This window comes from Oncorhynchus masou, chromosome 6, assembly GCF_036934945.1.
Source record: "Oncorhynchus masou masou isolate Uvic2021 chromosome 6, UVic_Omas_1.1, whole genome shotgun sequence".
In the NCBI taxonomy this organism is placed as follows: Eukaryota; Metazoa; Chordata; class Actinopteri; order Salmoniformes; family Salmonidae; genus Oncorhynchus; species Oncorhynchus masou.
The window spans coordinates 62,005,656-62,031,508 of record NC_088217.1 but is presented as its reverse complement, the minus strand read 5'-3'; the positions used below and the strand labels follow the sequence as shown (position 1 = coordinate 62,031,508).

Here is a 25,853-nt window from a genome sequence, read left to right as displayed (position 1 = left end):
AAGATACACTTAATAGACATTAAATAAAAAATGGTTGTTCAGAAATCATTCATTATCATGTTGCTCTGATGAAATGTACTTGAAAATATTTGAATAATTGCAAATGTAAAATACCTGTTAATTCATAACCCATCATTTATACCTGTTATTTCAGGGGCAGTTCAGGCAGGCTGGTATGCTCCCTGACCTTACTTGGCAGGAACTAATGGAGATCCATAATAAACCCCAGGAAGAGTAGCTGCTGTCTTGGCAGGAACTAATGGGGATCCTTAATAACAGGAACACAGTCATGTGATACGTGGTATAGAAAAGTCCAATCTTATTAGAGTACATGAGAAGCACTATACTGTGTGTCTGCAGGTTTCTATCTGGTCAAAAACACTGATATAGGTGGTCCTCCACCCTCTGATGAGATGGATCATGTCTACAGAGAAATCTAGATTCAAATACTTAGATGTGTGTGTATTGGGTATATTTTGTGAAATTGTTAGATATTACTTGTTAGATATTACTGCACTGTCGGAGCTAAAACCACAAGCATTTCATAACACCACAATAACATCTGCTAAACACGTGTATTTGACCAATAAATTGTGATTACATTTTTCTTTGAAAGAAATCTATTTATCAACAGTGCTTTTGGCTGGGGTCAAAATGACTCCAAAGGATTTTAACTTGTTAAAAGTCCATATTGATACAGAAACACTAAACCATGATTTAGATTTATTAAGAACAAGTTGATTGACAAAGTCATGAGAAATTGGAAGAATTGAATAAACCACATTTTTGGCAATGATAAAAGATATGCCTCTGGGGTCAAAATGATCCATGTCAGAAGTATGGTTCAATGCAAATATGTAGTGGGGTGTAAAGTTTGTTTTAAATGCTCACTCATTAAATACGAATCAATCAACACATGATTCTCTTTGAACGATTTAATATAATATATATTTTTTTTCTATAACACTTTTCTGGAATAAATGAGAAATTCACCTTTGGTTCCTCAACTGCATTGCCCACTCCAGTCAGCAGATGGCGATGTGCGTCTTTTAGGTTCAGGCGACGCTGCCAGTATGACGTATAATCTAGTGGACGCTCCTTCAACAACAACAGCTCGTCAGACACCTCGGTAGCTTTCTAGCAAACATAGCTACAACATTCACGCTCTTTACACTGTTTTGGTGTATATTAGTCGCTGTGTATTAAACACACTTCTGTCATATGTACTTGTTGGCCCATTTTATTATATATTTACGTTGTTTGTCAGCTAGCTGGTTTGCTAAGTTAACTTAGAACTAGGCTAGTCGCTAATGCTAGCTAGCTAACATCCCCCGACCATGAGTTCACTAAGCTACTCTCCTTCTGATAAAGAAGAGGTCTGCTGGACGGAGAAAGAAGCTCTTGTGAAAGAGGAGAAGGAAGAGGAGGCTGTTACAATACAAAAACAAGTAGAGGGTGAGGCTGTTACTGTGAAAGAAGAAGAGAAATACGTTACAGTGAAAGAAGAGGAAGATGCGTTCACAGTGAAAGAGGAGGATATTACAGTAAAAGAAGAGGATGCAGTTTTTGAAGTGAAAGAGGAGGAGGGGGAGATGACTGTCACATTGGAGGAAGAAGAGGAGGTTGGAGATCTGTTTAATACCAGTAAGTACCGTCTCTACAGTCTTTGAACCAATATGCAGTAAAGGGGTTCTACACTTTAATGTTGTTCTGTAGAACATCAAGAGTGGACCGTCAACAAAATGTTAACAATTGATCAAACGCATCCAATGACAATGCCTGAAATATTGTAGTCCTCAATATTTCCTATTAGATTAGCCTAATATGTAGTCTTAGAGGGGCAAACAGTAGTTGTTTCTTGAAGAAATCACTTAAAGTGACTCATAGATAATTAACAGAGAGTAGCAGCACTGTGAAAGAGGGGTCTTCTACACTACCCACAATGCACTATTTCTCAACATCATATGGAGGATCGACTCGGTGCAACCGAGTTTGTATGCTAGCTTGGTAGCTAGCGAAAGCGTGCAAACGTTAACCACACCTCGTGTTTTCATGCACTTTGTGGTTGTGTTATCTATTGGTAACCCGTTAGCAGGGTAGGCTCTGGTGCCTTCTTCCCAAGGGCTTAAAATGAAAGAGAAAATCCTACCTGCTTGCTCTTTTTATTCGGTGTATATACCGAGTAAAAAAAGGCGTATATTTTGGGTTCTGATGGTGTACGACAGTTTAACATTTATAGGCATTTATAACTCTACCTACATGTACATATTACCTCAACTAACCGGGGTCCCCGTACATTGACTCTGTACCGGTACTCCCTGTATATAGCCTCATTACTAACCGGTGCCTCCGCACATTGACTCTGTACTGGTTCTCCCTGTATATAGCCTCGCTATTGTTATTTTACTGCTGCTGTTTATTTGTTACTTTTATTTTGTATTTTTTTTACTAAACACTTCTTTTTCTTGACTTCTTTTTGGTTAAGGGCTTGTAAGTAAGTATGTAGCCTTGAATGTTAGCCAATGTGTTACTATGGTTACTGTTGTTCCATGTTGTGAATGTTATCCAACGTGTTACTGTGGTTCCATGTGAAGCTTTGAGCACCGAGATTTCTTAGATATATATTCAGACAATTATTTTTATTCCATTACATTAAACATACCTAGATTTCATGCCATTAAACATACATAGATTATATTACATTAAAGGCAAAACATACCTAGATTCCATTACATTAAAGGCAAAACATACCTAGATTCCATTACATTAAACATACCTAGATTAAATTACATTAAAGGTGAAACATACCTAGATTCAATTACAAAACATACCTAGATTCAATTACATTCATGAATTGGTTTGGAACCTTTGCTTTAAACCCTTCTCAAAGTTGGTTCCTTGACATCTTTGTAAAAAAAAAAACAGTTTGTCAGAAAACACAATTTTTAATTTAAATATAACCTTTATTTAACTAGGCAAGTCAGTTAAAACAAATTCTTATAGACGGACTGCCAAACCCGGACAACATTTTGCCAATTGTGCGCCGCCCTATGGGACTCCCAATCACGGCCCGGTTGTTATAGTCTGGTTCGAATCCAGGCTGTGTCTGTAGTGACGCCTCGAGCACTGAGATGCATTGTCTTAGACCGCTGCGCCACTAAGGAACCCCAAATTCATGTTCTAGTGCTGTCCCCAACTAAAATAAATATTGGTCAACCAAGAGTCATCTGTTTTTCTACCAATCGCCCCATGTGTTTTTATAAAATCAACTATATGTACATAACTTGTCTGATGCTTTAAGCATGCTGTTTGATTAAATAATTACAGATACACAAATTACTAAAGGGAGCCAGTCATCAATATAACCTAACCAGAAGAAGAAAATTATACAAATCTAAAAGTAACTTTTGCCATTGCCAACTATGTAAAAATAGCCTACCTAAAGCCAAAAAATAAAAACATTGCAGGTAGAAAATATCAGGATAAAAAATAAATATCCTATAAATCACATTGGCTGCATGAACTTCAAACATTCTATCAACTGGGTCAGCCGAAACTCGCGATAGCAAGCTTGCGACATTGTATAAAATATTCTGGGCCCTCAGTTTCCCCTTCCAGTGAGTTCGGGACAGACGCAGCTTTAGGCTATTTTTGAAGAGGATAAGAAGTCATCTTAAATACGGGATCTTGTTGTCAGACAGTTTTTTGTATTCGGATCTCTGAAATGCACTTGAACTACCTATCATTTAGTGTCTCCTTATGTTACGCTGGGAAAACAGTTTTCATGGGCACAGAAATCCTACATCATTTCAGAGTTTGCTAAATCCAATGGTTTTAATTGAGAGTCATCTGAAGTTGATTGACAACAGCCAAATGGATACTGTCATTAACGTGGTTCTTCAGAAATTTCACATCATTCTTAATACTGTAGCTGTTTGGTTACAGTCACATGTTCAACTATCATCAGCTGATTCAAGAAATCACTTTCTGAATCGGTGTCAAATGACAAACATCACGACATAGGTATATTTGTTGTTTGGTGACCTTATGGGTCCTACAGTAGGTCTATGTTATTATTAGGGCTAGGCCCCTTTTTTTCTCCACTTCCTGTCTGAATGATGTGCCCAAAGTAAACTGCCTGTTGCTCAGGCCCTGAAGCCAGGATATGTATTTAATTGGAACCATTGGAAAGAAAACACTTTGAAGTTTGTAGAAATGTAAAAAATAATGTAGGAGAATAACCCAATAGATATGGTTGGATAAAATCGAAAGAAAAACAAAACAGATTTATTTTTGAGAGAGACTTAGAATTGGAAGAGAAAGGGCATACTGAATATTAGCTCCCAGGATGCAGTTCCTATGGCTTCACAGGGTGTCAGCAGTCTTTGTTCGAGGTTTCAGGCTTGTAACTTCCAAAACGAATAAGAAATATCAGTTTTAGTTCAGGGACACAGTCGTGGAAATTCGTGTTTGCACGCGCGACAAGAAGACAGGACGCACCTGCTAAAATCGGTTTCCTATTGACCATACTTCTTTCCCGTAATAAATATTAAAGTTTGATTACATTTAGAGTATCTGAGGAGTAAATAGAAACATATTTTGACTTGTTGAAACAAAGTTTAGTGGTATCTTTTTGGATTCCTTTGTCTGCATGTTGAACAAGTGGATTACTCAACAATTTTTTACAGACAGATTATTTCACTTATAATTCACTGTATCACAATTCCAGTGGGTCAGAGGTTTACATACACTAAGTTGACTGTGCCTTTAAACAGCTTGGAAAATTCCAGAAAATGGTGTCATGGCTTTAGAATCTTCTGATAGGCTAATTGACATCAATTGGAGGTGTACCTGGGGATGCATTTCATGGCCTACCTTCAAACTCAGTGCCTCTCTGCTTGACATCATGGGTAAATCTAAAGAAATCAGCCAAGACCTCAGAAAACAATTGTAGACCTCCACAAGTCTGGTTCATCCTAGGGAGCAATGTCCAAGTGCCTGAGGGTACCACGTTCATCTGTACAAACTATAGTTCGCAAGTGTAAACACCATGGGACCACGCAGCCGTCATACCGCTCAGGATGGAGACGCGTTCTGTCTCCTAGAGATGAACGTACTTTGGTTTCGAAAAGTGCAAATCAATCCCAGAACAACAGCAAAGGACCTTGTGAAGATGCTGGAGGAAACAAGTACAAAAGTATCTATATCCACAGTAAAACAAGTCCTATATTGATGTAACCTGAAAGGCCGCTCAGCAAGGAAGAAGCCACTGCTCCAAAAGCGCCATAAAAAAGACAGACTACGGTTTTGTTGCAGGAATTAAATTCCTCTGTTTTAGCACCCAATTAAAATTAAACACTCTGTCAATTCACAAGGATTTGTATGACCCTTATTTTATAAAAATGGACAGAGCCCAGTCTTAAAGTCAAACAGCATATTTTATTCACGAGAGTACTGCTCCTTACACATTTTACCACAGGTTATAAACTGAAAATGACGTCATTAGTTTCAGTAGTAGCTCATGTTATCTCCGCTGTAGTACAATGGCTGTATGGTTCTCACATGTCTCTCCCTATTTAAGATAATATATGACCGAGCCAAGATCATGCTTGTGTAGATAAGCCTTCTAGCCAGACTGGCGATATAGTTCATTCATTTCTACCAAGGAACAGACAGTCATTGTTCTAATTCTTGATTATATTTACACACATTATATTCAGTACTAGGATTAAAAAGAAAATTCATACATATACAGTAACATAATAGTATTCTGATTAGTACATATACAGTAACATAATAGTATTCTGATTAGTCAGTCCTGATTGAAATGTATACATAATTAGTCATTATTGATTAAAAAAATCCCTTAACAGGTTTGCAACTGCACATGGGGACAATGATCGTTCTTTGTGGAGAAATGTCCTCTGGTCTGATGAAACAAAAACAGAACTGCTTGGCCATAATGACCATCGTTATGTTTGGATTGAAAAGGGGGAAGGAAGGAAAGGTATATGGATATATTGAAGCAACACCTCAAGACATCAGTCAGGAAGTTAAAGCTTGTTCACAAATGGGTTTTCCAAATGGACAATGACCGCAACCATACTTCCATAAGATGAGGCAAAATGGCTTAAGGACAACAAAGTCAAGGTATTGGAGTGGCCATCACAAAGCCCTGACCTCAATCTTATAGAAAATGTGTGGGCAGAACTGAAAAGGCGTGTGCGAGCAAGGAGGCCTACAAACCTGACTCAGTTACACCAGCTCTGTCAGGAGAAATGGGCCAAAATACACCCAACTTATTGTGGGAAGCTTGTGGAAGGCTACATTAAATGTTTGACCCAAGTTAAACAGTTTAAAGGCCATGCTACCAAATACTAATTGAGTGTATGTAAACTTCTGACCCACTGGGAATGTGATGAAAGAAATAAAAGCTGAAATAAATCATTCTCTCTGTTATTATTCTGACATTTCATATTCTTAAAATAAAGTGGTGACCCTAACTGACCTAAAACAGGGAATTTTTACTCGGATTAAATGTCAGGAATTGTCAAAAAACTGAGTTTAAATGTTTTACAGTAACATAACATAAACTACTTTGTGGATTAAATGTCAGGAATTGTCAAAAAACTGAGTTTAAATGTTTTGGGCTAAGGTGTATGTAAACTTCCGACTTCAACTGTATATGTACCTAAATGTTTAATATCCATCATTTTTATGATTATAAATTTGAATTGTGCGCCCTCCAGTTTCACTGGAAGTTGTCACGCTAACGGGACCCCTAGGCTTAAGAATGTGAGTTCAAATAGACTGAAGAAGTTCATGTGAGTTTCCTTGAGTAGCATCCTGATTGTGCGTTGTAATATTCAGAATACATTTGTGAAAAACAAATCTTTGCTCACCATTTTTGCTCCAGGCAGATATGCTACATCCAAACTAGCGGTTTCCTCATTAGCATGGAGGAGTTTCTGCAATCAAATTGCGTGTGCATCGCGCTCGTGGCGCAATTACAGCAAACACAGAAAGAGTCCTATATTGAAAAACAAAAGTAATTTGGCACACTGCTTAGGATTTTAACAACTTTAATAACTTTTTCCTAGCCTACAATAATCAATGTTACTGCTAATGTGAAAACAAGATGAAAATATGACTGTTCTTTCTCATTTTAAGACATTTGTTAAATAATTGTAACATTCATTACAGACGTCAATTGTTGTACAACGTAATGGCTATGCTGTCGGCATCACCTTTTACAGTGGATTTCTGCTGTTGTGGGCCTTAACCGCCTGTCTGACTTTGTTGTTCACACAGGAGAGAGACGTGACTATTGTGGATCCTCTGGGGAGCCTCAACAACCTCATGATGCTGACAAGGCAAAGAAGAGTCTCTCCACATTAGAACACCTCAAGAAACACCAGCAGAGATCCAAAGGGAAGAGGACTCACTGCTGCTCTGATTGTGGGAAGAGATTCACCTCATCAGGCATGACAATGCATCAGAGAATCCACACAGGAGAGAAACCTTTTGGTTGTACTCAATGTGGGAAGAGTTTTACTCAGTCAACCAGCCTGATATCACACCAGAGAACACACACAGGAGAGAAACCTTATAGCTGTACTCAATGTGGGAAGAGTTTTACTCAGTCAACCATCCTGATATCCCACCAGAGAACACACACAGGAGTTAAACCCTATAGCTGTGCTCATTGTGGGAAGAGTTTCACCTCCTCAAAAGTCGTTAAAGTGCATCAGAAAATCCATACAGGAGAGAAACCTTTTAGCTGCTCTGACTGTGGAAAGAGTTTTCTTCTCTCAGGACAATTAAAATCACACCAGAGAACACACACAGGAGAGAAACCCTGTAGCTGTGATCAATGTGGGAAGAGTTACACAACATTTAACAATCTGTTGGTACACCAGAGAACACACACAGGAAAGAAACCTTATTGCTGTGGTCAATGTGGGAAGAGTTTTACTCAGCCACATACCCTGAAATCACACCAGAGAACACACACAGGAGAGAAATCTTATAGCTGTGGTCAATGTGGGAAGAGTTTTTCTTGGCCACACACCCTGATATCACACCAGAGAACACACACAGGACAGAAACCTTATAGCTGTGATCAATGTGGGAAGCATTTTACTCAGTCAAGCCACTTGATAGCACACCAGAGAACACACACAGGAGAGAAACCACATAGCTGTGCTCAATGTGGGAAGAATTTTACTACATCTAGCCAGCTAACTACTCACCAGAGAACACACACAGGAAATAATCCTTATAGCTGTACTCAATGTGGGAAAAGTTTTACTCAGTCAAGCCATCTGATATCACACCAGAGAACACATACAGGAGAGAAACCTTATAGCTGTGATCAATGTGACAAGAGATACTCTGATAAAAGATATCTGATTAATCATCAGAAAATACATGCATGAAGGAGTTTTTTCATTATATCAAACATTGTAGAATGAGTATTTGGTTGCTGATTGTCTCAAGGGTGGGCAGTCAAAAAGTTTTGTGTTTTGCTTTTACCCAGTGCATCACAATTTATTTTGACTGCAAGTTTTTCTGTATTGGAGATGAGTTTTGTTTGGGCTCGTTCGAAGGGGACGAGAGTTCAAGAAGCTAGTGAGTTTTAGGAAGACAAGAGTTCTCGAAGCAAGTGAGTTTTAGGAAGATGAGAGTTCTAGAAGCTAGTGGAGTTTTTTTTGCTAAATTTGTTTTAGGATTCTATAGAAAGGAAAAGGTGAGAAATAATACTATTGTATATTATTATTTGGAAATAAATGTTTTTTTCTTGTTTTTAATTGTTGACAGCCAGTAGACACCATGTTAATATTGTAGAATGTGAAGCATTGTAGTTGATTATAATGTGAAATGGAAGTTGTTTTCTGTTGGTGGTGCGCAAACTTTTCCAACAAAAATTTTGGATATATTTGTTGTTGTCTTAAAGGGGGAAGGTGTTACTGGCTTTGGTTTTTCCATTTATGTTTTGAGGTTGGACTTTGAGGTCATTAGCACGTCTAGCTCGTTAGCACTTAGGGCGCACTGATTGGTGTCACCTCGTTAGTCAGTATGTGTTAAACCTGTTCTTTTGTTGGCTGTTACTGTTTACTCTGTTTAATCTTATTTGCAGGTGCATGACAACAATTAAACAAGATGAAGGAAAAAAGGAAACCGCACACTGCTATTGTTGATAGTATCACCGATATTTAATAAGTGACTTTTATGTCCTAGTTGTTGTTACTAGTCAACTTTCAGTGGACTCCGAGAGAGCAAAAATTGCAAGATTATGTTATAATACTTTTATTGCATCAAGTGGCTGTTTTATGCAACAGAATAGAGGGTTCTTAATAACTATTGTGTCTGTGTGTTCTACTGAGGATGGGCCTCTGGGAGATAACACTTACAGGGGATTTACAATGTCTTTTGGGTGATAAAACTTAGACGGCATTCCAGAGCATGAGTTAATGTTTCTGTTCTATATGGTACCAGGGAGAGATGACCTCAGGGCCAGACCCTTCTCTCTACACAAGGATCTTGGCTGTAAAAGATCGTTGTACTTTTGTATCGGGGCTCTCAACAAATCATCTGGGGGTGATATGTCGACCAGCCATCATTATTGTAGAGCACTCAATTGATTCACTTTATATGTGTATGTTGTATTGACCTGCTCCCTTATTAAGTGAATAAAGATTTAGTTTAAGAAAAATGTATCACACAAGTCAGAGTTAGTCTCCTCATTTGATATGAAAGAAATTAACCACATTTGGGGATGTTAATCTTCACTTGGTGACCGCTCCTGGCGACCTGGGTAAATTGTGCACCACTTTGAGAATGGACAAGATGGACCCAACTTTGATCTGAGAGGCAGCGAGCTGAGTGGATACCACATCTCAAACCTAGTTAAAATAAAGAAGTGAGCGAAACACACAGTGTAGGTTTTAGAAAAGCCTCGTAGGCTCTGAGTGTGTATTCCTGTGTGAGGGGGGCACCTTGGAGGTGTAAACAGGGCCCAGTCAGGAGGCTCTGATTGTGTATTCCTGTATTTTCTCAGTATGGGAGGAGTTGCTAGATTTATTGAATAAACCTTTCTCCATAAAGTTAGAATGAACCAAGGTGGCTGACTAGCTGTTGATGTTGAAAAAGCGTCCCGTCCACTAGATTATACGTCACAGTGGCAGAATCACCTGAAAGACTCACATCGCCATCTGCTGACTGGTGTAGGTATCGCAGTTGAGAAAATACTTTCAGACAAAAAGCTAAAAAGCGACTGCCCCTAAAAACCAACGACTCCCTTTGAAAACGGGTGATGTGGCATCAGAAACATTTATTATAGTGTAAAAATGTACCACAAAGTAATAACTTTGGTCATACCCACTCAGCCCGTGACGTCCAAGGACTTCGAATTATGGGCGATATCAGGTCTGTCTGTTCTGGCTGCTATTTCGCCCCAAAATAGTCATCCCAAATGGGGCTGTGTATAAGTATGTAAATGTCTCTCGGACAAGGTGACTTTTATCAATATACACTCTAAAAAGTAAAGTTTCCTGGAGTATCCTTGAGGGGTTCTTCAAATTCACTCCTTATCATGGTTCCTCTAAGAACCTTTTGGGGTTCATTTTTTAACTCCCTGTCCTCCCTCCCTCCATTATAAAAACATATTTTAATAATAATATCAACAATATTGATTTAAATAATTTATTGTTTATTTAGTGGCACCACCAATGTGAATTGATACAGTGCCTTGCAAAAGTATTCGGCCCCCTTGAACTTTGCGACCTTTTGCCACATTTCAGGCTTCAAACATAAAGATATAAAACTGTATTATTTTGTGATGAATCAACAACAAGTGGGACACAATCATGAAGTGGAACGACATTTATTGGATATTTCAAACTTTTTTTAACAAATCAAAAACTGAAAAATTGGGCGTGCAAATTTTTCTTTTGCAGACGTCAGATCCCAATTGCATTGTGTCCATGTTCTGTCCTATACTAATTTCAAAGGAAGAGAAAATGTGTCAAAGAATATATATATATATATATATATATATATATATATATATATATATATATATATACACTGCTCAGAAAAAATAAAGGGAACACTAAAATAACACATCCTAGATCTGAATGAATGAAATATTCTTATTAAATACTTTTCTTTACATAGTTGAATGTGCTGACAACAAAATCAAACAAAAATTATCAATGGAAATCAAATTTATCAACCCATGGAGGTCTGGATTTGGAGTCACACTCAAAATTAAAGTGGAAAACCACACTACAGGCTGATCCAACTTTGATGTACTGTCCTTAAAACAAGTTAAAATGAGGCTCAGTAGTTTGTGTGGTCTCCACGTGCCTGTATGACCTCCCTACAACTCCTGGGCCGTCTCCTGAGGGATCTCCTCCCAGACCTGGACTAAAGCATCCGCCAACTCCTGGACAGTCCGTGGTGCAACGTGGCGTTGGTAGATGGAGCGAGACATGATGTCCCAGATGTGCTCAATTGGATTCAGGTCTGGGGAACGGGCGGGCCAGTCCATAGCATCAATGCCTTCCTCTTGCAGGAACTGCTGACACACTCCAGCCACATGAGGTCTAGCATTGTCTTGCATTAGGAGGAACCCAGGGCCAACTGCACTAGCATATGGTCTCACAAGGGGTCTGAGGATCTCATCTCGGGACCTAATGTCAGTCAGGCTACCTCTGGCGATCACATGGAGGGCTGTGCGGCCCCCCAAAGAAATGCCACCCCACACCATGACTGACCCACCGCCAAACCGGTCATGCTGGAGAATGTTGCAGGCAGCAGAACGTTCTCCACTGCGTCTCCAGATTCTGTCACGTTTGTCACATGTGCTCAGTGTGAACCTGCTTTCATCTGTGAAGAGCACAGGGCGCCAGTGGCGAATTTGCCAATCTTGGTGTTCTCTGGCAAATGCCAAACGTCCTGCACGGTGTTGGGCTGTAAGCACAACCCCCACCTGTGTAGGTCGGGCCCTCATACCACCCTCATGGAGTCTGTTTCTGAACATTTGAGCAGATACATGCACATTTGTGGCCTGCTGGTGGTCATTTTGCAGGGCTCTGGCAGTGCTCCTCCTTGCACAAAGGCGGAGGTAGCGGTCCTGCTGCTGGGTTGTTGCCCTCCTACAGCCTCCTCTACGTCTCTTGATGTACTGGTCTGTCTCCTGGTAGCACCTCCATGCTCTGGACACTATGCTGACAGACACAGAAAACCTTCTTGCCACAGCTCGCATTGACGTGCCATCCTGGATGAGCTGCACTACCTGAGCCACTTGTGTGGGTTGTAGACTCCGTCTCATGCTACCACTAGAGTGAAAGCACCGCCAGCATTCAAAAGTGACCAAAACATCAGCCAGGAAGCATAGGAACTGAGAAGTGGTCTGTGGTCATCACCTGCAGAACCACTCCTTTATTGGGGGTGTCTTGCTAATTGCCTATAATTTCCACCTGTTGTCTATTCCATTTGCACAACAGCATGTGTAATTTATTGTCAATCAGTATTGCTTCCTAAGTGGACAGTTTGATTTCACAGAAGTGTGATTGACTTGGAGTTACATTGTGTTGTTTAAGTGTTCCCTTTATTCTTTTGAGCAGTGTACATATATATATATATTAAATAAATATTGGAAGATAAATGGCATCGACATACAATTTAATGTAAAATAGAAGAACATTGGAGAAAGCACTAGCCAATACAGTACTGCCATACAGTAATAGTACTGCCATACAGGCCTAATATCAAATTTCAAGATATCTTTGTACAGAAATTGTTCAATATTTTATCAGGCTGACTTGAAAGACTATACACAACTTTTTGCTGCATGGCAATACTGTGTTTGTATTATGAAGGGCATTTATACAAAAGAGGAAGTCTAGACACTGTATTAATACCATTATGCATTTGAATCCCATCAACAGCTACCATCTAATATATTAATTTCCCTCCACAAGGGGACGTACATGTAACGTTTCCAAAATGGGATAGTATTGTCCATGTAACGTTTCCAAAATGGGATAGTATTGTCCATGTAACTTTTCCAAAATGGGATAGTATTGTACATGTAATGTTATGCCCCCTTGTGAGTTAATAGTATTGCATGCTGTAGCAGGCTATATGAAGAGGAAGACCTCCGTTGACAATTCAGTTCGTTGTAACATCTCGTCTGGACAGGTCACAGTCCTTAGTTAGTTAGCGTTAGCTAGTTCATTATCACAAAAGTGAGAACTGCTCTAGATCGTAAACTTACGTTAATGAGTGTAAAGCCATGTTTGTTTCAGTATGATATGTTGGATAAAGGAACAATGACAGACACCAATGTCAGGTTCAATAGCCTTGTTTGTGCATTGCACAAATCCCTACACATGGAGTCCGGGGAATAGTCCGGCTAGTCGAATACCTATCAACTAGACTCCGTAACATCATCCTTTTCAATAGAAAGTGCAAACATAAAGGCATAACATTAAGTTCTTAACAGTCAGGTCATAACAATAGAAAAATAATGACATTTTCTTTTTACTTCAGTTGTCATCTTCCTTTTTAAATTAAATTATTTAAGAAAATATATATATTTGAATTAACCGAGGGCACGTTAACAGTCCCTTGCTTACAGAGTAAGCCTGTCCGGTGGCTTGAACAGCCGACCCACCCGTGAGTAAGTATTGGTTCTGACAGGGGTAGGATTAAGGGCACGAGCTGGAGAGCTTGGTGGGGTAGAAGCCTCACCTTCAGTTGGCCCATGTCTCAATTCTGCGCCCCTTACCCGTAGGCCTGGACTGTGATCCAGCTCATGTGGTCAGTTTCAGCGGTGACCAGCTCTCGCCCATATAAGTAGTGATGGAATCGCTGGCAGGAGAAGACGATGCTGAGGCACTCTTTCTCAATTTGTGCATAGTTTTGTTCTTAGGGGGTGAGCGCTCTCGAGGCAAATGCAACGGGCTGGCCTTCCTGCATAAGGCAGCATCCAAGTCCCCTTTGGCTGGAGTCGCTCTGGATTGTGACAGACTTCATGACGTCGTAGTAGCGCAACACTGGCATGGATGAATCCAGAGATTTCATCTCCTGCACTGCGGCCTCGTGCTTGGGTAGCCAGTGCCATGGTGTGTCTTTGTCCAGCAACCGGCGCAGAGGCTCACAGACTGCTGATAGGTGTGGCATGAACTTTGCAAGATAGTTTGCAAAGCCGATGAGACGCTGTACTCCTTTTGCATCAGACGGGTTTGGCATGTCGAGGATCGCTCTGACCTTGTCTGGGTCCGGCTTCAGGCCTTTTGCCGAGAGAATTTGGCCATGGAAGTGGACGTCTTTCACCTTGAACCGCAGCTTCTTCAGGCCAAAGCGAAGCATAACTGATCAGGAGCGCTCCATCAGTGCCAGGAGCTTCACATCGTGGTCGCGTTCTGCTTCTTCGCCTGTGTCACCACAGCCTACGATCAGGACATCATCAGCGATGGGTTCAATGCCCTTGAGCCCAGCCAGTAACTCGTGCTCCTTGCGTTGGTATATCTCAGGCGCCACTGAAACACCAAACGGGAGCTTGAGCCAGCGTTTCCGACCCCAGGGGGTCCAGACGGTAGTCATGAAGCTGCTTTCTTCATCCAGCTTGCAATAAAGGAATGCATCTCGGGCATCCACCAAGGTGAAAATCCTGGCCTTGGGAAGCTTATAGATGACATCCTCTAGTGTCGGCATGATGTAGTGGGATCGTTTCAGTGCTTGGTTCAGATGCTTTGGGTCGATGCAGACCCTCAGCTTCTCTGTTTTTTTCACTATGACCATATTGCTGATCCAGTCAATTGGTTCAGTCACAGATGTCATGTGGCCATCGGCCTCATACTTGTCCAAGCTGGGCCTTCACAGCCACTTTCATTGCAATGGGCACATTGCGAGGAGCACATTGGACTGGAGTGATGCTCTCATCCACTTCAAAGTGTACCTCCCCAGGCACAGATTCAACGGGCATGTTGAATACATCGTCATATCTGCTGAGTAGTTGTTCTTTGGACAGGGGTCCATACTGGACATGATCCACAATGTGCAGGTCATTTGGTACAGTGAACTGCATCAGTCCCAGGCATTCACATGTAGAGCCTGAGAGGAGACGATGTTAACTGGTTTTTACAATCTGAAACTCCAGCTTGTGTTTGCGTCCCCGCATAACACATTCGGTCTCAAAGGTGCCCATAGAGCTCATTAGCTCTCCTGAGTACAGCTTTAGTCTAGTATCGCTGGGCAATAGATGTGTGTCAGGTGCCAGATTGATTTTGTCTTTGTAGCTCATTACGTTGCATGTAGCACCGGAATCCAGTTGACATTGTTGTTGCTTGTTGTGTAATCGTAGTGTTACAAACCATTTCTTCCCTCTTGAGTGTACAGCCCCAATGGATTCATGCATGTAAATGTCACTTTCACTGTTCAGCTCTGAACATTGAGTGACATCATCAACACAGTGAATCTTGCCCTCACTCACCCTTCTTTTGCTTTTGAGACACACTTTTGCAAAATTATTATTAGTTCCACAAGCTCTGCATGGTTTTCCATACGCAGGGCAGTGCTCTTTGCCACGTGTGTGTATTCCCACAGTATTTACATCGCTACGGGGCTCTCTGTGTTCACCGTTCGTGGTGAATTGCTCTGCCTCGATTGGTTTAGTCTGAATGTCTGCCTAGCAACAACGTGAACAGTATCAACGTCGGAGTGTGGGGTTTCGATTTCCATTGCTCTCATTCTGATGTCAGTGACTTCAGCAGTGCGGCACATTTCGATGGCAGTTACTAATGTTAAGCCTCTCTCTCTAAGTAGACGCCGGCGTGTATCCTCATTTGCAATTCCCAGTACTATTTTGTCACAAATCAATTCATCTTTCAATCTCCCGTATTCACAAGTGGCGGATTTCTCTCTCAAATGGGTTACAAAGTTGTGTACTGACTCACCCTCTTCCTCTTTGCAGCTTCCGAAAACGAACCGCTCGTAACTTAAGTTTCTGGCGGGTTTGAAGTAATTCTCCAATGCATCCAATATAGCCTTTGCATCACACTGTTGTCATGCTGTGAGGGTGAGATTGTGCCGGTAGATATGCCTGCATTCGCTGCCCATTAAACTCCTCAGAGTTGCAGCTTGTACCTCGTTGGTTTTCTCATGTAGACCGGTCGCCAGCGCATAGTCCTCGAATTCATCCCTGAAGTTGTCCCAATTAAGTATTCCAGTCCCCTGTGAGAACCATGGGATTTGGTGGTGGAATGTTCGCTGCCATAGCAATGGAATATGAGATTTCTTTGCCTTCAGTCATCGAAGTAGGTAGTGATGCTAGCTAGCTAGCTAACAATGAGGTGATCAGTGTTGTGAGTAGGAAACGGCGTGTGTTCGCATATGGAACGTAACTGCGCCTATACTGTACTTAGCTACAAAAATAACACGTGTTTTCCGAGCCACTTCTGATACCATGTTTCAGTATGATATGTTGGATAAAGGAATAAAGACAGACACCAATGTCAGGTTCAATAGCCTTGTTTGTGCATTGTACAAATCCCTACACATGGAGTCCGGGGAACAGTCCGGCTAGTCGAATACCTATCAACTAGACTCCGTAACAATGTTTGCTTTATGGAAACGACATACAATATATGGGAAAGAATATAGTTGAGGGAAATAATCTGTAGCTCATACAACGCCGACGGTCAAACCCGGCTTTCTATTATTTACGGTAATTAACTATAGGAACCTTATTGAAGATATTCACAGAAAACCATAATTGTCTTAGTTATTAATTATTAGTATGTTATATTATTATATAAATTATTTCTAGACATATTCAGAGCCAAACATCAACCCAATTTAACCTTTTTAACTTGTTGTCGCATTCAAACTTGTCACCATCGTTTTCAGTTGTAAATGCGAAGTTCCCGGAAGAATTCCAGCAACAACAGAGGTTCCTCGATGAACCCACCTTCTATCAAGTTCTTTGAAGAACCTTTTGGGGCTATTTTTCATTGACCAAGCACCCTACGGTTCTTAGGGGATCTGAACACAACTCCAGTTGAACCCTATATTTTTTATAGTTGTCGTCGGCTCTATTTACTCTCAGATTCAAAACATGAAGATTTGGATCAAGTCAGCTGCTGCTGAGACGGTGAACTGACGTTGAACCGGGCAGTCAGCTGCTGCTGCTCCAATACACTATGAGGTGAGACGGTGAACTGATGTTGAATCATAATAATTAAGTTAATTCAAATGAATTATGTATATGGCATATGGTATATATTAGACTATTGTTATCATATAGAAACATCATGGAATATTGTACATCATATTAGCATCAACATACATTATTATTTCATTCAATTTCACATAATAAGGATATTTCATATTTTTAAGTTCAGAAGTCAGAACCCATCACCAGCTATGTAAAATTCACAGAAGAATGCACAATGGTCAATGCTATCCGGGATCCTTGGGACATTCCTACCCTAAACACTACCTTAAAAAACCTGTTAAGGCTCGGGACAATACTGCCCCCTTTGGATGAATTGCGTGCCCATAGTAAACTGGAAAAACATCTGTCCAAAATTGCTAATATATGCATATAATAATTATTATTGAATAGAAAACAATTAAGCTTCTAAAACCGTTTGAATTATGTCTGTATGTATAGCAGAACTCACAGGGCAGCCAATCTCCCAAACTATTTTTCTCATCAGGAAAGTTGGGCCAACTTTGACGTCATCGCCCCCACCCTTCCCAACCAGCTATGGATCTGGGATCAGTTTCTATGTCTTCCGCGAGATGTCTTCTATCAGTAGAGCGTGTAATTGTGCAAATCCAGCAAGCTTTGACCCTTTGGCAGGCTAAATACTGGGTGTCACAAGAAAATAGATGTGCGTTCTGGCGCGAATTGTACAGTCATTCCTTCGTTCCAGATTGTCTGAGAGGAGTTGCTTTTCTCCGGTCGACCCCTCGAGACCAGAAGTAATTTTGGATGCATTTCAGCTGGAATTTGTCGCATTTGCTAACACAAAGACACACGACTTGAAACCAAACGCTGTTTTGGGTAAGTATGACTCCTTCCACTACATTCTGATCGAAGACCATCAAAGGTAAGGGAATATTTATGTTGTAATTTTGTGTTTCTGTTGACTCCAACAATGCAGAGAAATATTGCTTACGTCTGAGCGCCTTCTCAGATTATTGAATAGCTAACGATTTCTGTAACGTTAAAAATAAATGTGACAAAGCGATTGCATTAAGAAGCAGTGTATCTCTCTAACTATATGTAGAACATGTATATTTAGTCAAAGTTTATTATGTGTATTGCTGTTATCTGGCGTTATCTGGCGGATAACGGATATCTATAATTTCTCCGGACATTTTTTAGCATTTTCTGAACATGGCGTCAATGTAAACGGAGATTTATGGATATAAATTGCATATTATTGAAAAAAACATAAATGTACTGTGTAACACGTCCTATTACTGTCATCTGATGAAGATTTCCAAAAGGTTAGTGAATTATTTTTCTTTTAATACCGCGTTTGTGATTGCATCTTTTGTTCGACAAAATGGCTACATATCGTCTGTGTCTTTGTGGTGGTTTGATATACATATGTGCTATGTTTTCGCCGTAAAACATTTTAGAAATCTGACTCGCTGGGTAGATGAACAAGGTGTTTATCTTTCATTTGAGCTATTGGACTTGTTAATGTGTGGAGGTTAAATATTTCTAAGAATATTTTTGCATTCTGTGCGCCACTTTTTGAGTTGAGGGGGTGGGTGCCCTTGGGGAACGTGTAGCGTGAACACGTTAACCATTTTAAACATCAACTTCAACGGGCAATGACATCCCAAGAATCTATCTCTACCTGAAAATACATTATTTAAGTGATTAATAGTTGTTATTCAACAGTCAGAAAGCCTTAATTACTTTAAATGTACTACTAAAATTGTGATTTTGTCAGACAGCATAGACAGCAGCTCTACACTTTATTGACTGACTGATCCATTCATCCTTCCATCCCTCCTCAGCATTCCTCTCCTCTGAAGACCCAGTGAGGGTGGGGCTCAGTCAGAGAGCTGTTGAGGGACTGGTAAGGAAGAACACTTCTACAGGCAGAGAGGTGAGCGGTCACAGATGGTTTAGATTGTAAATATTGATGTCCCCTTAGCGGTTCATCATGTAAGCAAAAGGTAATATGTTAGAGAGAATAAAGTAGACGGCACGGGTCAAAATTTAGATTTATGACCCTGTGTCCATGATGACGTGTACATGTCCAAATATGGGCCTCCGGCCAGGACATCCTGTTCCTGTGGTCAGGTGTTAGAGGGTGTGTTATTTTATATCTATATTGCCTCCTTTGAAGTTGTCATGCTGATTGACGTCTAGGGACCTGGTTGAACTGGGGGGGTTCTGTGTTTGAACTTTTGAAAGAGTATGGCCCTCACCCCCAGTTGTATTGCCCTTATGGTTGTTATCTAATGAAGCAGGAATGTCCGGGGTATTGGCTGTGACAGACGCATTATAAATAAAAGTCCAGAACAAGGCATGCGACCCCAGAACACTAAACAAGATTTTTAAACATGGATTTTGTGATCAGTGGCAAAGCTGTGATGACTGTCACAACAGAAGCAGGACCGCGGCTGAAACATAGAGAAAGGGCCCAGTATAATGCCGCAATATACGATGCGCCAAAAAAGCGGTTTCTAAGTGTGTATAGAACCCAGAAACCACCCGCAACTGCGCTGAACGATCAAGTGCTGATGTCTAATGGACAGCACTGTGGGTATCTGTTTGATTACCTGGCCTGTAGAGTGAACCTCTATATGGTAGCCGAAGGAGAAGAATATACCGACCAGACATTAGGAGTGGACTATGGGTTTGAAGACTGGACGGTTTTTCGCCAGGTTTTGTGTCCCGAACTGAGACTTATCACCAAGGGGTATAGCTTGTTCACAGGCTACGAGACCCGTTGGGAAGGTACCTCTGGCTCAATAAACCCCAAGAGACCGAGTGACATTTTGTTATTTAGATGTAAAGCAATGGGTTAATATGTGTATACGATGTTAGAGAGAATAAATACATTTTTTCTTTTGAGAGAACTTACAAATGTTATGCATCAATTATTGAAAATAAAGTGAATAATGTATCGTTCTACACAACCCACAATTCCTGGACTAATGTAGAGCGTGTGCTGAAAATGGAACAAATCATGAATCATGTATGACATGCGGGCGAGAGTCTACAATGGATACAATTGGTATCCCGTCTTGGGGATGATTCTGAAGAACTAGAAACAACTTTGTCTAAGATTTTTATTTATTTGTTTGAAACACCATTTAATTGTAACATGTATGATATTTGTTGTTTATATACTTATATAGTGGATGTGTGTGTTTTAAAAATTCAGCGACACAAGCCTGTTAATCTAAACCAAATATACAGGGTGTTGCATGATGTGATCATTGAGAAAACTGGGACATGTATCCTGCAACGAATTCTGAATTGTCTGTATACGTAATACATAATGTTTTCTTGAAGATAAAAATCCCAAAAAATGAAAATGAAATGTTGTCGTTATTTGAAAGTGGCTCATTAACGTACCTCAGAGAGGCAAGAAGGATAGCAAAGCAGATGTTGAAAAACATTTATTATAATCCCTCTAACCCTGGGTCTTATGGGGGTAAGGAACGTTTACAGAGAGCTATAGCCGAAGAAACAGGTAGCCGGTTAAGCGATGCTAAAGTGAATGAGTGGTTATCAGAGCAGGATGCGCACACTACACAAACCCATAAGAAAACAATTTCCAAGAAATATAGTTTTTTCTACCCAATCATTGTCCCAATTTCAGGCGGATCTATGTGACATGCAGGCCCTTGCAGATAAAAATGATGGAAATCGCTACATGCTAACGGTTATAGATATTTTCTCTAAAATAGCTTTTGTCAGGGTCTTAAAAAATAAGAGCCGGGCAGAGGTGACCCGGGCCTTTGACTCTATCTTCAAGGAAGGAGGAGCCCCCAAGAAAGTGCAGACTGATGGCGGAAAATACTTTTTTAATAATACTTTTCAGAAACTCATGAAGAAGCACAATATAGTACATTTTGCTACAGGCTCGGATTTGAAAGCTTCAGTTGTTGAACACTTTAACAGAACTCTGAAGGAGCGGATGTGGCGCTATTTTACAGCTCACAACACGCATAGATATATCGATATAGTTCAAGATTTAGTAATGGGGTACAACAATAGTTACCATAAGAGTATACGGATGAAACCCTCCGAGGTCTCTTCTGAAAACTCTTTTCAAGTCTTTAAAAATCTGTATGGTTTGTTCCCCCTTCGCCGTAAGAAAAAAATAAATTGTAAATTCATTGTGGGGGACTTGGTGCGTATATCCAAGTTGAGGGGTGTTTTCGACAAAAAATATGAGCAAGGCTACAGCCATTAGTTGTTCACGGTTACCGAATGTCTGCCGCGCATACCCCCGGTCTACAAATTAAAAGATTATGACGGGGAACTTATAGAGGGATCTTTTATGTAAAAACAAAGTCTTTCACGTGGAGGAGATTCTAGATCAAAAGAGAGAAAAGGGTCAAAAATGGGTGCTGGTCCGCTGGAAAAACTGGCCCCAAAAGTTCAACTGTTGGGTATTAGAGCACGATGTTGTGGAGGCATCGGGGGTTCATTTAAACCCACATGCATGATAAAATACATCATCATTCGCGTGTACACAGGAGTGCATCTTGGAACACAGCGGCTTCTACCTGACTCTCCCCAGTAATGCATCCGCACATATATATCGTAATAATCAGAGGTCGAATTATACAACCAATTTTCCAAAGCCTATAGAGTTATCAGAGGCCTGGGAAGTAGGTCTCAGCGAGATTACATACCCCCATAGCTGGTATAATATCAAAGATAAGGACCGTGATTTTTATTGCAAAAAGTTATCGGAACCTGCGAAACGTATTAAGGTTAAAAGAGGGTTCTATAGAACCGTCGACAGGATCGTCTCCGAGTTGAATGAACGCCTATCACTGAACAATATGGAAATATTCCTGATGTACAACCCTATACATAAACGTGTACAAATCTCAGGAGATGCTGCCTGGGGAATAAAGACCGGCGGTAATTTAGCCTACATGTTGGGGATGGGTCCCAATAAATGGACATATGTGAAAGATAAATTATTCCCATTCCCCGTGGATATACATGCAGGATTTTACAACATATTTGTGTATACCGTCCTGTGTGGCTCAGTCGGTAGAGCATGGCGCTTGCAACGCCAAGCGTCGTGGGTTCGATTTCCGCTGGGACCACCCATATGTAAAAGTAGTGGCCCCAGCCGACTTGTAAGTCGCTTTGGACAAAAGCGTCTGCTAAATGGGATATATTATTCACTTCCAAGAGGGGCAGGTTTCTTTTTAAACACAGAGACATAGCGGTTACTTTTTAGGAATGTACGCAGCCGGCCACTCCCACGGGAACAGACCTGTTTGTAGCCTCAGGTGTTATGGAGTATTTGCTTTTAAATCCACTATTAAATAAGAAAATGGCGCTTTGGTAGCGTCCTTGTAGCTTTCCATAAAGTAGGATTTCCTTCCCGGGTACATCTGCTGAGCTAGAGAGTTAATTTGTAGTTTGTCTCTAAGATTTTTGAACAAAACCATGTAATTGGCGTTCAAACTGATGGTGCGGCTATTTTTACCTTGGTGAAACACATTCTGCACCAAGTCAAGCACGGACAGGTTTCTATGATGAGTATATTGGGTAAACGCTCGGGCAATTTCGGGATGTTCAACCGGGGGTCAAAACCTTCTACAGCAGTCATTATATCTTAAGCTTTAATGACACACTGCGGCTTGTAGCATAAGTCAGTAGCCAAAGGGCAATGTGGTCCCGTCAGGCAAAAGCAGTCTCTTGTCATAGACTACCCTGAATCTTTTAGTAAGTGGTGCATTCCTCAGATGGAAGCCCTTTTTATCCCTAACAATCTTTTTGTAGGAGCTCAAAATCTCCAAGTCACTATTCCTGTACAGATTTGTACCTTGTCAGCTCGGGGGTTTGAACTCGCAACCTTCCGGTTACTAGTCCAACGCTCTAACCACTAGGCTACCCTGCCACCCTTGCCGATTCAAAGCATGTTGAATAAAAATGTCTTTATCCTGGGCCATATACTCCAAACATTGAATGGACCCACTAGAGTATGACTTGAATTGGCGTCGGTAGTTGTCAGGCGAGGGGATTGCTATAGAAGATGTAGGCAGATAGTGTGTATGATAGGTTTTCATGCATGCCGATGCAATAGTTGTACAACTCCAGGGGTCAATGCCTGCATCTTTGATTACCTCTTCTCTGAATCCGAGGCATCCTTCACGAAGTATAACCACATCATTGTCACAGTATGATTCCTTCTCTTTATGGAAATCAAAGGTGCCATGTCTTACTGTCTCGTACCACGTCATGAATCTCTCATGCTCTTTGGGAGACATTTGATCACACCCGTACATTTCTGGGCTGGGATATGATCCGACATAATGTAGATTCTCCTCAGATGTGAAGAAGTGGGGGAGTTTTCAAAACCCAAGGCCTCTGACATTTGAGCCAATCTCATGGGTAAGAAGCTTAAACTGTCAATGTATCTCTGGTTGAAGGCTGGGTCTACAAAACACAAGATTTTACTACCTTGAGCTTTGACACTGGGTGCCACACCTTGCTGTATCAAGAGGTTCAGAAGAAGGTAAGAGTCGTAGGCTCTAGCATTGTGCGCTATAAACGTAAAGTTTCTGTACTGATGTTTTCTAAAGTGTTTTAGAAAGAGCAGTGCACAATTGGATCCCTCTGCCGACCACTTTTCACCCTTGAAAGTCATGGTAGATACAAAAATAGGTAAATGAACCCCCGATTGCTGATTTGTCTCAAAATCATAGAACACATATTTCTCTGAATGTTCATCTTCTGCCAAGGGCTGAATATAACACTCCTGTGGCACTTCTTGAACCACTTCAGCGTCTCTGCTTTTCAAAGTCCCTTTACAGATTGGACAATGTATGATTCCACACACACATGCGGTTTAGGGCTATCTATTTTAAGGTTGTAATTGCAATGACATTTTGGCAATTTCTTGTTAATATCACAACTGCTTACAGATTTACATGCCTTGGGGTGCCATGTTTCAATTTTGTGTTTTTCGTAACAGCAGGTCGAACGACATGTGCGGTGGCAATTCTCACAGGGTGTCAAGTTTAAGGGTTGCATTGGGCAATCTGCATCCTGACATACTGAACAGTTATAACGGCACGAGTGCCTCCCCTTTCGGGTGTAGCCGGTATGGCAGGATAGACACACATATGGTGCCCCTATGAACGCCATGATGTTGGTAACGGCGTCGTAATGTTCGTTTTGCACATAAAAGTACAGAATCTGAGGATGCGGTTGGGGGTTGTTTTGGAACTTCAAGAGAGCTGCATTAGCTCTACTGTGGTACAAAACCATAATCTTGATATTCAGAACGTTTTCAAATTTGACTATGTCAGAGAAAGCCACAGCATCCTGTATACGGAGACCCACGGCCGTTTGGAGCTCTCTAGCCTTTTGCAATGCCGTCAGATCAGTACATCCAGGGTTAAGTAAATGCGCTAGGCCTATTGCAAAACATAGCTTATTACCTGGATTGTGAACGTTTATGAGGTAGGCCCTTTTATTGCTTATGATTTCTGACTGCATTAGGCTATCAAGCTTCCTTCTTTGCCCACCACCACCCTGGGGTTGACGTATTATTTGCACTACAAGCTCGAGGGTCCGATCTGCTATGACGGCTAAATTTGACTGAACAAAGGCGTTCTAGCAGTGCGATAAATTGTTCAAGATCTGCTTTGCCATTGAGTAAAATAAGAGATACTGTGTTATCTCCATAAATTTCCAACTGTAAGACATCACGTGGTTCGCCATAATCTCTTGCCCTGTCTAACAGACCGTTCAGAGTGTCCAATATCATTACGTAAAACACAGCATAGTCAAGATTCTGATTCACCCATAGGAAATTGAAAAACAGTCGAATCTCTCTATTGTTGAATTTATTCCGGTACACAACCCGGACACGTCTATCAATACCATCTCCCTCCAGATTTATTAGACAATTTTCCAATTCCCCAAAAACATCATGTGGCGTTTCAGATTCTACGGACATGGGCGTTAACGGTTGGGATGTCGCTGTTGGTGTAGCGGGTGCCGAATATGTCCGGCTCTCGTTCATCCGATTAATTAGGGTTATGAGGGCTTCGGGAATCTGTGATAACAGGTTTTCATCGGGCGTCCCTGACTCGTTCATACGATTAATCATTTCTAGGAGTTCGGCTGGAATCTGTGATAATATGCTTTCATCTATCGGTATTATGTCTGTTACCCTCGCCTCGTTCATACGTTTAATAATTTCTAGGAGTTCTGGTGGTATCTGTGCTAAGAGGCTTTCAACTGTCTCAACTTTTTCCTGTGGTTCTGCCATTTGGATAATTAAGGATGTGCGTTTTGGGGTATTTCTGGAATGATCCGTGCTACATATATGATTTATGCGCCTGTATTTGCGTTTTTTAATCGGTTTGCTGTTTAACATGCGTGGAATTGCTCTATGCCAGAATAACATATCGTCTCGGTACTGTCTCTCAAGTAAAACCCCCAGTCGTTTGTGTAGCAAAACATTCCTCGATTTCAAAGCCCTGGAAAAGACTGTGAAAATCCTTGCTTGTTCTATTTCAGATCCTGATGTTGACGCCATAGAATTGTCGGGGTCAAGAAGGTTGGCCGCATCACAGAATAACTGGTCGTCAACCTC

At 40.9% G+C, this 25,853-nt stretch overlaps 1 protein-coding gene across 1 annotated transcript; it reads left to right on the top strand.

The window, feature by feature from the left end:
- Positions 1–1,101: 1,101 nt before the first annotated feature.
- LOC135542390 (zinc finger protein 180-like) lies at positions 1,102–9,715 on the top strand. Its single transcript, XM_064969317.1, has 2 exons — positions 1,102–1,644; positions 7,312–9,715. Exons 1-2 carry the CDS (start codon positions 1,338–1,340, stop codon positions 8,436–8,438), a joined length of 1,434 nt encoding a protein of 477 aa, XP_064825389.1. The 5' UTR covers positions 1,102–1,337; the 3' UTR covers positions 8,439–9,715.
- Positions 9,716–25,853: the final 16,138 nt, after the last annotated feature.